Raw genomic sequence first — 12,970 nt, 5'->3', positions numbered from 1 at the left:
AGATAATTCCAACCGCCCTCACTGGGCCTGGGGCAGGCAGCGCCACACGGTCCTCTTCCGCAGAGACGTGAAGACCTGTGCAGTCCACTGTCCATTCACTTCTCCACGGAAACAAAAGCGTCCTCTGAAGATTCAGTAACGAAGAAGCTTCTACTCCCAAAGAGCCTGATTGTGTGGGAGCCACACAGGAAGTAGACAAACACAGGACTGAGCGAGATAGCTGCAGTCACAGCAGAATAGATTTGCAGTTAGGAGGGTTCTGCACGTTCACAGTTTAGCGATACTTCCCTTCCCAAATACACAGTGATGAAAGAGAAAACACGAATGTGAAAATTAAAAATATACAGTAATCTTGGCCGGCGCCGCGGCTCACTAGGCTAATCCTCCGCCTTGCGGCGCCAGCACACCGGGTTCTAGTCCTGGTCAGGGCGCCGGATTCTGTCCCGGCTGCCCCTCTTCCAGGCCAGCTCTCTGCTGTGACCAGGGAGTGCAGTGGAGGATGGCTCAAGCGCTTGGGCCCTGCACCCCATGGGAGACCAGGATAGGCACCTGGCTCCTGCCATCGGATCAGCGCGGTGCGCCGGCTGCAGCGCGCCAACCGCGGTGGCCATTGGAGGGTGAACCAACGGCAAAGGAAGACCTTTCTCTCTGTCTCTCTCTCTCACTGTCCACTCTGCCTGTTAAAAAATTTAAATAAATATATATATATATATATATATATATATACAGTAATCTCAAAAAACCAGATTAACAACTCTATGGCTGAGAACATGAACAGAGGCACATAATGGTAAGAAAGTTAAAGCTGTGGGCCTCTGGGGCTCTGGGTCCAGAAAAAGGCAGAGAAAACCAAGAGCCTGGAGTAAACACCAATTAAAAGTGCCCATCAAAGACAGGCATCTGCTGAATATGGGCTCACGCTGAAGGCATTGGGATCTCCTGCGTATAGAGGAAGCTGAAACACCCTGCTGTCATTGCAGCCTAGGGCGGTGGCTTCCACAAGCACTATCTTCAGGTGGGTGAGGGACACAACCTTTGGGCTAAGTGTTATGGTGCAGTGTGTTAAGCAGTGACTTGGGAACGCCTGCGTCCCACGTTGGAGTGATGATCCAAGTCCTGGATATTCCACTTCCAATTCAGGGTCCTGCTAGTGCATTCTGGGAGGCAGCAGACAATGGTTCAAGTGCCTGGGACCTTCCCACCCATGTCGGGGATGCAGACAAAGTTTCTGGGTCCTGGTTTCAGTCTGACCCTGTCCTGGCTGTTGCAGTCATTGGAGTAGTGAATCAGGAGATGGAATATCTTGATATGTGGACCATGCACTCGCTCACTCACTCGCTCTCTCTCTCTCTCTGTCCCCTTCTGTTTTTTAAGTAGATGAAAATAAATGATAATAAAAAAACCACTACTCTATCAAGTAAACCACTATATTCCTGGTCTAGGGATCATCTGCAATATCTCTGATATCAGCAAAAAAGAGGAGCTCCATGCTGTCAGTTTAAGTCCTGGACTTGGGTAAGTCATCAGGAGGAAGCAAATGAAAAGCTGTTACGGGACCGGCGCTGTGGCGTAGCGGTTAGGGCCACTGCCTGCAGTGCTGGCATCCCACATGGGCTGGTTTGAGTCCTGGGTGCTCCACTTCTGACCCAGCTCTCTGCTCTGGCCTGGGAAAGCAGTAGAAGATGGCCCAAGTCCTTGGGCTCCTGCAACCACATGGGAGACCCGGAGGAGGCTCCTGGCTCCTGGCTTCAGATCGGCGCAGCTCCGGCCGTTGCGGCCAATTGGGGAGTGAACCAGCGATGGAAGACCTCTGTCTCTCTCTCTGTCTCTCTGTCTCTCTCTCTCTCTCTCTGCTTCTCCTTCTCTCTGTGTGTAACTTTGAGTTTCAAATAAATAAAATAAATCTTTAAAAATAAAAGAGAGAGAGAAAGGCTATTAAGCAAGAGAGGGAAGGAGACACACACACCCCGGAGGGGTGGGAAACTGAGTCACTCAAGATGAATTTACAACCCAGTAATCCAAAACAGAAAGAAAACTGAAGTCACTCTTGACAAGATGAGAATAATAAATCTAAAAAGTACTTAAAAGTAGGGATTTTTTAGTTTTGGGGGCCAGCATTGTGGTACAGTGGGTTAAGCTGCCTGCAACACTAGCAACCATATTGCAATGCAGGTTCTAGTCCCAGCTGCTCCACTTCCAATTCAGCTCCCTGCTAATGTGCCTGGGAAAGCAGCAGCAGATGGCCTAAGTACTTGGGCCCCTGCTACCTCTATGGAGTTCTTGGCTCCTGACTTCAACTTGGCTTCAGCCTGGCCCAGCCCTGGCTATTGCAGCCATCTGGGAATGAATCAGCAAAGGAAGCGCTCTCTCGCTCTCTCTCTCTCCTTCACTGCCTTTCAAATGAATACAATTAAATTTTTTTTTTCAAAAAAGAATGTTTAGTCTTCAAAAAGACCATGGAAAGGATAAAGTTAATGTAAAGGAAAATGTAAACATGAAACAAAAATGGACAGAGATCTAATAAGTACACATGGATGGCAGGCGCCGCGGCTTACTAGGCTAATCCTCTGCCTGCAGCACCGGCACCCTGGGTTCTAGTCCCGGTCAGGGCGCCGGATTCTGTCCCAGTTGCTCCTCTTCCAGGCCAGTTCTCTGCTATGGCCTGGGAGGGCAGTGGAGGATGGCCCAAGTGCTTGGGCCCTGCACCCACATGGGAGACCAGAAGGAAGCACCTGGCTCCTGGCTTCAGATCGGTGCAGCGCGCCAGCCGTAGTAGCCACTTGGGGGGTGAACCAACGGAAAAAGGAAGACATTTCTTTCTGTCTCTCTCACTCACTATCTAACTCTGCCTGTCAAAATAAATAAATAAATAAATAACCTTAAAAAAAAAGAGAGATGTAATAAGTACAAATGGATAAAAACAAGAACCAATGAGAGATCCTAGACATGAAAAATGCAGTTATCGAAATAAATTCACTGGAAAGGAAAAATTCATGTTTTGAAAAAAAATGTTTATTTTCATTTACTTGAAAGGAAGAAGGGGGGAGAAAGAAAGAGAGAGAGAGAGAGAACCATCTGCTGGTGCCCTCCTCGAATGCTACCAACGTCAGGAGCGGCCAGGCCGCCTGTTGCTGTGTGCGTGCTTTCGCGTGGACAAGAAGCAGCAGTGAGTTAGCAGGTCTCTAAGAAGGCCGAGAGCACCAGCACAGCGCCAGGCAGGCGCTGCTGCCGCTGGCTCCTCTTCCCTCAGAGCTGCGAGGCCCCGGGAGATGGCAGTGCTCTTCTGAACGGGCGCAGTGCTGTGCGGGTTGAGGGGGTCAGTGTTGGGCTAAGACCAGGGCAGCAGCCGGCCTGTGCAGTGCTAGGACAAATAGGGAAGGATGAGTGGAGTTACCCCCGTCCGTCGCCTCGGACAGTCAGACTCAGGAGTACCTTAGGGCTAGTGCAGAAACCCTGAGCGGGTAGAGATGAGAAAACTCAGCAGGGACCATCCCGGTCCACTTACGAGGGTGCCTCTCCATCCCCTCTTCCAACTCCCCAGGTGGAGACGTGGTTACAATTGAAGAGGTTTATTCCTCTAAAGCTACTTCTTCTTAGATAAAAGATGAAGACCTGGGGCCAGCGCCATGGCTCACTTGGTTAATCCTCTGCCTGCAGTGCCAGCATCCCATATGGGTGCTGGTTCTAGTCCCGGTTGCGCCACTTCCAATCCAGCTCTCTGCTATGGCCTGGGAGAGCAGTAGAAGATGGCCCAAGTCCTTGGGCCCCTGCATCCGCATGGGAGACCGGGAGGAATCGCCTGGTTCCTGGCTTCAGATCGACGTAGTTCTGGCTGTTGTGGCCATTTGGAGAGTGGACCAACGGAGGGAAGACCTTTCTCTCTGTCTCTCTCTCTCACTGTCTGTAACTCTACCTCTCAAATAAAATAATGAATGAGTAGCTCTGGTTTTGGGAGGAAGGGGGACAAGTGCTGTCCACCCTGGTGTCCATTTCCCCACCTCCCATTTAAACTGACAAGGCTGACAACAGACTGAAGTGTAGCCATTAGCAATCCTGGACAGAGCAACAGTTACCTCTGGGGTAACCAGTCATTTGAGGGACCTAACTACTCGAAAAGAAAAATAAAAACCTCCACAGCAGATTTCATTATAGAATAGATATTAGAAAAGATGGACCGGGAATTTAAAATAAGCTTAATAAACACACTCAAATAAATAAGGAAGGACATAAGCAATGTGATATAAAAACAGAGAAATACCGCAGATGAAACAGGGATGGTGTTTGGCCTACTGGTGAAGCTGCCGGTTGGGACCTCTGCAACTGGGTTTGAGTCATGGCTGCGCCCTGGATTCCACCTTCCCGCTAAAGCAAGCACCCTAGTGGTGATGGCGCAGTCGTGAGGGAGCCTGGGACTAGAAGTGGCCAGACTACGTCCATCCCTTAGCTACTCGCCAGCAAGTGCACACCGAGCAGAACAGGACGAAGGTTCGGTTGTAGCAGTATTTGCCAGTGGACAACGAGATTTAGGTTTCGACAAAAACAAGTTACAAGAAATTCTGTTAAAAACGGCCCCTGTTCTCCCAGTAGCTAACGCGTACCCACCGCATCTGCTCTTTGGAAATGACGCGTTGAAGACATACCAACACCCTCAGACCGTGACACCTCAGTGCTCCCTGTGCTGGGAGCCGCCCTGTTTCACACACACACAAAGCTCCGCTGCTTCTCCTCCCACCACTGCATCTCGTCTTGTAAACTTTCCTCGACTCCAGGACACCAACCCGGTTTCCCTGCAGCATTTGGGGCCTGGCACTTGGTTTCACCCTGGCCCAGCCCCAGGAATTGTGGGCACCTAGGGAGAAAATCTTCAAATGGGAGTTCTCTGCCTCTGAAATAAATAAATAATCTAAAAAATGGAATAGTTGAAACCGTGACCATAGACAGATGGAATGGATAGAGCTGAGAACAAATTATTAAATGGGAAGATCAGGTTGAGAAACTCTTACCAAAGAAAAACAAATTAAAGAATAGAAATTATAAAGAAAAAAAGAGATATGAAGACAGAATGAGCATCACTAACATCCAGGTAAGAGTCCATAAAGAGAGAAAAATGAGAATAAGCAATAGAAAATAACTGAAGAAAATCAGAGACAACTTTTTTAGAACTGAACAGGGATAAAAGCCTTCCTGCTGTAAAGTCCCATGGGCGACAGAGGAGAGAAAAAGAAAATCTACACAGGCACGTGTCGCAGCGACACTCCAGTCTTCCCAACAAATGATGAATCATTGACCACGGGTAGGCAAAAAAAAAAAAAGCCTCAAGAACTTCTATACCTCACACCTTATACAAAAATAACTCAATATACAATACAATATAGACCTCAATGTCAAATACCACTTTTAGGGGGAACTTTTGCTCCGTGAAAGATATTATTAAAAAGAAAAGACAACAGGGGCCGGCACTGTGACACAGCAGGTTGAGCCACTACTTGCAACACCCGCGTTCCTTATGGATGCTGGTTCGAGTCCCAGCTGCTCCACTTCTGATCCAGCTCCCTGCTAATGGACCTGGGAAAGCAGAGGAGGAGGTCCCATGTACATGGGCCCCTGCCATCCACATAGGAGAATGGGATGAAGCTCCAGGATCTTGGCTCCTGTCTTTGGTCTCTTCTATCCCTGGTCATTGCAGTCATCTGGGGAGTGAACCAACAGATGGAAGACCTCTCTCTCTCTCTCTCTATCTGTAACTCTGCCTTTCAAATAATAAAGTAAGTCTTAAAAAAAACACGAAAAACCACATGTTGGAAGAAAATACATGCAGATAACATATCTGATAAAGGACTTGTATCCAGAATATATGAAAAACTCACAAAACTCAAACGTAAAGAACAAACAATTCAATCAGAAAATGACCAAAGATATGAGCATACATTTCACCAAGGAGAGGTCGTATGGGACAAATAAGCCCATAAGCTCAACAGCATTAGCCATTTGGGAAATGCAATATATAGATAGATAGATAGATAGATAGATAGATAGATATAGGTAGATATAGATAGATAGATATAGAGATAGATATAGAGATAGATACAGATATAGATATAGATATAGATATAGATATAGATATAGCCACATTGGCTTATCCACTACAGGCTTATCAGAATACCCAAAATAAAACCAGTGGCAACACCAGAAGTCGGTGAGGAGGCAGAGGACGCGCATCTCCTACACTGCTGGTGGGCACATGAAACAGAACAGTCGCTCAGGAAGCAGCCTGGCAGTTTCTGCGCTTATCATGTAGCCCAGAAATAACACACTCCAATCCTTCTCCCACACATATGAAAACTTCATACACAAAAACCTGCTCACGAATGTTCACAGCAGCTTTCTTAATACATAACCAAAAACTGGAGACACCCAAATATTCTTCAATGGGTGAATGGGTGCACAAACTGGTACATCATTACAATGACCCACTACACGGTAATAAAAAGGAACACACTGCTGATATGTGCAACGGCCTAAATGGATCCCAAGAGCGTTAAATCTCAAAACGGTTCCAGGCTATCTGATTCTACTCATGTAACAGTCTAGAAAGGACAACGATAGAGACAGAGGAAAGGTTAGTGGTTGCCAGGGGATGGGGACAAGGTGGGCAGCATGAAGGGCTTCCTTGGTGAGGAGGGGATGGAATAGCTGTGCTTCATACCTGTGATGATGGCTACGCAAATCTATACATGGGATAAAACTGCACAGACCACATCACAACATATACAAATGCAAGGTTAAAAAACAAAACTGAATACTGAGTTGAGAAGCTGAACACTGAATAGGGCTTGTAGACTGTAGACTGGTCAGCACTAAGATGCCAGGGCGTTCCCTGGCTTTGATACTGTGCCACAGCTGTGTAAGATGTGCACGCCAGGGAAAGCTGGGTGAAGGGGACAGGAGACTTCTGTAATTTTTTTAACCTCCTACAATTATTTCACAATGATAAGAATTTTAAATGAATAAAGACGGATTATTTAATAAATTACACGTTGTCTATGCACACATAAAGGTACAAATAAAATAAGACCTCTGACATTGCACAGTGGAATCCTAGAGGACACAGGACCTCAGCACTTAGAAGAAGAAATAAGAGGTTTTTATTATACCAGTTTAAAGAACAATACCTTAAGATGTTTTAAAAAGCACACACCATAAAGGAAAACTTGGATAATTTGATCTTACTCATATTTAAAATCCTGTATAACAAAAGACACAAAGAAACCAAGTTAAGAGACAAGCTAAGTTCTCCTGGAAGGAGAAGCTGGAGCAAGTGACAGAGAGGCTGTCCCCCGGGACCTCGGAGGGGAAGCAGCCTGCGGACACCCTGACTTCGGCCCAGGGAGACCGGAGTCAGAATCCTGACCTGCGGAGCTGTCGGTAATTCATGTGTGCTGTTTCCAGGCATGGAGTGGGTGGCAGTGTGCCGCTGCGGCAGCGGGAAGCGACTTACCTCTGTTGATTTCCATGCACTAAACACAAGCGGCAGAGATTCCTGGGACAACGCAGTCCCAGCAGGCAACTGAGTGTCTTGGCACTGCTCTTGTTTCAGCCCTGCCTTGGAAGCGTTTTCTGTCAACAACATAAAGCTAAGATTTTACCTTGGCAGAAGACAGTGATGTTCTCACAGCAGTTCACAATTTGAAGATTCACTTTGCCTCCCTAATCTACATTGTCTGCCAGCGGTTACCTATGAGTATTCATCACTTTAATATAACTCTTTATAAGACACAACAAGTACAGACTGACTTACAAAACACAACTGAGAAACTCTAGCCCTTTCTTACTTCCGCAACTCTGTTCCAGTTTTGTTATCTGAAATATCTTGTTTAAAAATAAAAGTATAGGGGCCGGCGCTGTGGCCTAGCAGGCTAAGCCTCTGCCTGTGGCACCTGCATCCCATATGGACGCCAGTTCTGTCCCAGCTGCTCCTCTTCCCATCCAGCTCTCTGCTGTGGCCTGGGAAAGCAGCAGCAGATGGCTCAAGTGCTTGGGCCCCTGCACGCACTTTGGAGACCTGAAAGAAGCTCCTGGCTCCTGGTTTCGGATTGACCCAGCTCTGGCCATTGTGGCTATTTGGGGAGTGAACCAGTGGATGGAAGAACTTTCTGTCTCTCCTTCCCTCTGTCTGTAACTCTACCTCTCAAGTAAATAAAGAAAAATAAAAAATAAAGTATAATAAAGAGATTGAAAATATAAAAATTATTCAACTGAAATTTTAGCAAAGAAGGCAACCATAATTATTCTAATTAATATTTAAAAGAGGGGTTGGCGCTGTGGCATAGCAGGTAAAGCCTGCGCCTGCAGTGCTGGCAAACCATATGGGTGCCAGTTTGTGTCCCAGCTGCTCCACTTCTGATCCAGTTCCTTGCTGATGCACATGGGAAGCAGTGGAAGATGGCCCAAGTGCTTGGGTCCTTGCACCCACATGGGAGACCAAGAAGAAGCTCCTGGCTCCTGGCTTTGAATCAGCTCAGTTCTGCCCGTAGTGGCCATTTGGGGAGTGAACCAGTGGATGGAAGATCTCTGTCTCTCTTTCTGTAGTTCTGCCTTTAAAATAAATAAATCTTTAAAAAAATTTTTAAAGAATTTTACTGGTACTGGCATATGACATAGTGGGTTAAACCATTGCCTGAGATGCCAGCATCCTGAAAGGGTTCCACTTCCAATCCAGCTCCCTGCCATTGTGGCTGGGAAAGCAGCAGAAGATGGCCCACGTGTTTGGGTCCCTACCACCCATGTGGGAGACCCAGAATAAGCTCTGGGCTCCTGACTTCGGCCTGGCACAGGCCTGGCTGTTGCAGTCATTTAGGGAGTGAACCAGTGGATGGATGGAAGATTTCTCTCCCTCTCTCTATCTTTTCCTCTCTCTAACCCTGCCTTTCAAATAAATTTTAAAAAATTTATTACTACAGTTTGAATTACATCTGTTCCAAAAGAAACCGATCAGAAATATATACATTTGATAAGAACTTTTAATAGTTAAAAATTCTTAATTTAAAAATAAAAGGAAAAATTCACCAATGAAGATAAACTTGTATTTTTGTTTATAGATTTTTGCTAATGTTTTCATGATCTTAATATCCTTTTCTTTCCTAGGCTAATTATTAGGTATTTATACAAACTCTAAAAGTATTGGTACTTTTTTCTATTACAGTGTTCTGTAAGAACGCTATCCTCAAACTGCTGTATGCACATTATTTGAGGGCACAGAAAGACTTCTCAAATGCTAGCTAGGCACAGATAGTTCCACAGGAACCACCTCTGAGATCCACAATTTCCACATCTTCTTTCCAACAGCTCATCCACCTGGCAATGCTAGTTCTTCCCCTTCCTTCTCATAATCACTTCTCTCCCACTTTACACAAGAGAAACATTCCCCACCCATTTTATGATGGCACCAAACAAGAGTAAATGGAACTGACAGGGGAAGGCCCTGTTAACTAAGGCACAAAACAGACAGGGGGGTCGTCGAGGTCTGCTCGGTTCTGTTTATATTTCTCTAATGGCAAAGCACAGCAAACGTAAGGGTGTTTTGGTCCACACTAGGATGCCTGCATTCAGAGACTGAGCTTACAGAACGGGGCAGCAGGACAGAGGGCGAGCTTCCCCCACTGCTGTCACACAGTGCATCCCTCCCAAGGAGGAGCTCCCGGGAGCAGCAGAAGCAGGGAGGCACAGTCCTTCTGCCATCACGTCATCAACCCAACAGACGCCAACAGGGACAGAGAGGAGTGTGAGACAATCGTGGTAGTGTTTACACAGCATCAGAATCAATACAGTAACATGTTTTCTGGTAAAACTTTAGATCCCATTTAGCCAACTAGGTTAAATGGTAAATATTTTCAAAAAACGAATAAATCAAATCCACAGTTTTTCTGAAGAACTATAAAACATATTCAAAACATATGATAGAATAAAATTATCTGTCAAAAATTATTATTTGAACAGGGATATTCTGTGATTAACATTTTAATCTTTCTCACACTTCTGAATATATTGGGTTAAAGTATAACAGCTTTACTTAACAGTTACTTGATAAATTTTGGTACATAATTTTTGGTATCATTCCCAGAAATTGAGAGAGTAAATTACTCCTAATGATTATTTAACAAATCATTTTCTAAGCAGGTTGTTTCCAATTCTTTGCATTTAACAACACTTTAGAAAAATCTAATTAACAACCAACAAGAGATGAAAAATATTTTTATAATAAATCACTGGGTAATTTTTGGCATATTACTTGGAAAGAATTCATAGAATTGATTGACATTGCTATAATAAAACTCCCTCTAGTTCTGCCTACAATTTATGTGAACAGACTTTCTCAACATTTGCATCTGTAAAAATGTAAAACAGAGACAGAATTTATGCTGAATTCTGCTTGTATCTAACAATAAGTAATGTTGTATCTAATAATAAGCAATACATGTGGGTAAATGAATAGTCCATGGATCTCATAAAAGCATGTTTTCCCAACAGTTTACATTTGATAAGTATTTTTAAGGATTTATAATATATTTATGTGGCTTGAATGGTTGTATAATAACAGTAATTGTAATGACACATCAACCAAGAAGGAATATTTAACCACTTCAAATCTTTGGTTACAGAAAATCTTGAAAAACAATTTCAATTGATATACACGTTTGATGTACAGAAGGCTTCCAAACATAAAGATATTTTATATTAGGATAAAATTCTGTGAAGAAAATGCAATCAGAATATGAATCTAAGGAAAAAAGGAATGATAAAAAAGTCCCACCAGTTAAAGAAAACAAAAATGACTATAAGGATCAATCACAATAGCATGTAGATTCCTTTAGATACTTTTTTTCATTACTCATTATTTAAAAAATTTTTTTCATTTATAAAAATGGAACAAATTTCATATATTTCACATATGCAGTTTTAAGAGCCTAATCCTTTTCTTATTTTTCTTTTAATTTTTATAATGATATACTTTCAATTTTCTTTATAATTATAAGCGTAACCTTCCACTAAATAAAGAATCCAACAAGTAGTAAGTAAAAAAAAAATCACTGTTCCTCAAGAGTTTAGACAAAGGCTATAAAAAATAATCGAATCTCAAAATGTCAATTTCGCTCATATACATTACTTTTTTTGTACTCTATATATTAAGACTGATATAGCAATTTTGTTTTATTTTTCTTTTCTTTTGTCTCTAATGTCAATATTTACAACATGTCAGGATTATTTCCTTTATAGTTATTTATAATTACAACATTATTCATGTCACCTTAAAAATGTGTGAGTAGGGACAGGCTTTGTGGTGTAGGAGGTTAACCCACTGCCTTGCAATGCCAGCATCCCATTCGGGCGCTGGTTTGAGTCCTGGTGGCTCCACTTCCGATCTAGCTCCCTGCTAGTGTGCCTGGGAAAAGCAGCAGAGGAGGGTGCAAGTACTGGGGACCCTGTACCCATGTGGGAGACCCAAAGAAGCTCCTGGCTCTTGACTTCAGCCTCCCCCTCTCCCCCTCTCTCTCCCTCTCCCCACCTCTCCTTCTCCCTTTGGGGGTTATGCATGAAAAGCATCTTGAAAATTGATAGTACAAGACACAGTGCTTGCCTTTAAGGGCCCAGGGACTGCAGTCTAACATACAGACTTCTAGGAAACAGAACAATTGTAAGCCAAATGTTCTTGATAACTAAACTGCAAGAGTAGACACTCTAAGGAGGGGGAAATAATGTACATCAGAGTAATCAGAAAGAACCTCAAACAGAGAGTAAACTTTGAACAAGGCTTTGAAGGATTCCTGGGATTCCAATCAGCTCAGAGGAAGGGAGACCATGTAGTCTAAAGCACCAGGTCTGGCAGGTGCCAGGGGTTCTGAAGCAATAACAACGTTCCATTTGCAGCCACGGCTTTTCATTTTGTTGTAACTCCATATGAAAATGAGTAATTAAAATGGTCTCGTTCTGAACCTGGAGACTATAATTAATACTGGCAAACAGGGGTGACTTGGGGCTTAGATCATCTACTTTTGCTGGATTTAATCAGCAACTATATTACCACTCTTCCAGCATCCAGCAACAAAATTATCTTTGAAAATGATATGGACTTGAGTTTTAGACATCACAGAAATAAGTTAATAAAAAAATCTCAGAAAGTCAATTTTGAAGTAAATTGTGAGAGAAATAGAATAGGAAGAACTGGAAAGGAAAAATAACTTGCATATTTGGAGATGCATTTGACCTAGAATAACAAAATGCTATAAATCTACCTTATGGTGAGAGAAGGCAGTTAGGATACTGTGAGAGTATGGAAATTCACTTGTTTATTAGCATCAACAAAACACTGGAGGTGAGGTGTGCTTAATTAGATTAGGTGTTAGACCGGGTGACATTTGTTTCTTCTCCTTCATGGAAATGCAGTCCCTTTGACATCTTAAGCTATTTGTCAACTGAGACTGAAGCCACAGCGGAGGAAGGCGAGCATGCGAATGGAAACCTCAGGAAAAAGTGAAGATGCCACTGGGAGCAGCCAGTGACTCCTCCCAAGATAAGTGCCCAGCTATCACGGCTGCGCGGCTTCGGAAAAATTATCTCACAAGAGCTCTAGATCTTTCTGAGCCTGTACCTCTCAGATAACACCACAAGGCAGAACTGGTAAACCCAGTCAGGTTTCTCAGATGAGATACCAAATTGGCACGCAAACTGTAGGATATCAACGACAGCACAGCATACTTTGGGACTGAAATGCTCCACAAATTAAATTTCCAAACTGTTCTGTTAATTATTTAGCAACTAGTAACCACTGTTTCCATTAATCTACACTGCCCATCCAGGTATAATCTAAGTAAATTAGGCCATTTACTTAACAAAATTAATTTTAATAGACAAGTGAATTCCATCACAGAAAATATTCAGTGGTTTGAAAAAAACAGGCAAGATACAAAATAAA

The 12,970-nt window shown here is 43.6% G+C and overlaps 1 protein-coding gene across 1 annotated transcript in view; it reads right to left on the bottom strand.

The window, feature by feature from the left end:
• Positions 1-12,970, bottom strand: part of ENTHD1 (ENTH domain containing 1) — a 144,782-nt gene that overhangs the window by 74,355 nt on the left and 57,457 nt on the right. The window contains exon 3 of the mRNA XM_062201876.1: positions 7,499-7,617. Within this exon, the coding sequence (XP_062057860.1) occupies positions 7,499-7,617 (119 nt within the window). The remainder of the gene's footprint in view (positions 1-7,498; positions 7,618-12,970) is intronic.

This window comes from Lepus europaeus, chromosome 10, assembly GCF_033115175.1.
Source record: "Lepus europaeus isolate LE1 chromosome 10, mLepTim1.pri, whole genome shotgun sequence".
Lineage (NCBI taxonomy): Eukaryota > Metazoa > Chordata > Mammalia > Lagomorpha > Leporidae > Lepus > Lepus europaeus.
The sequence above is the reverse complement of the archived record's forward strand: the minus strand, read 5'-3'. Positions and strand labels throughout refer to the sequence as shown.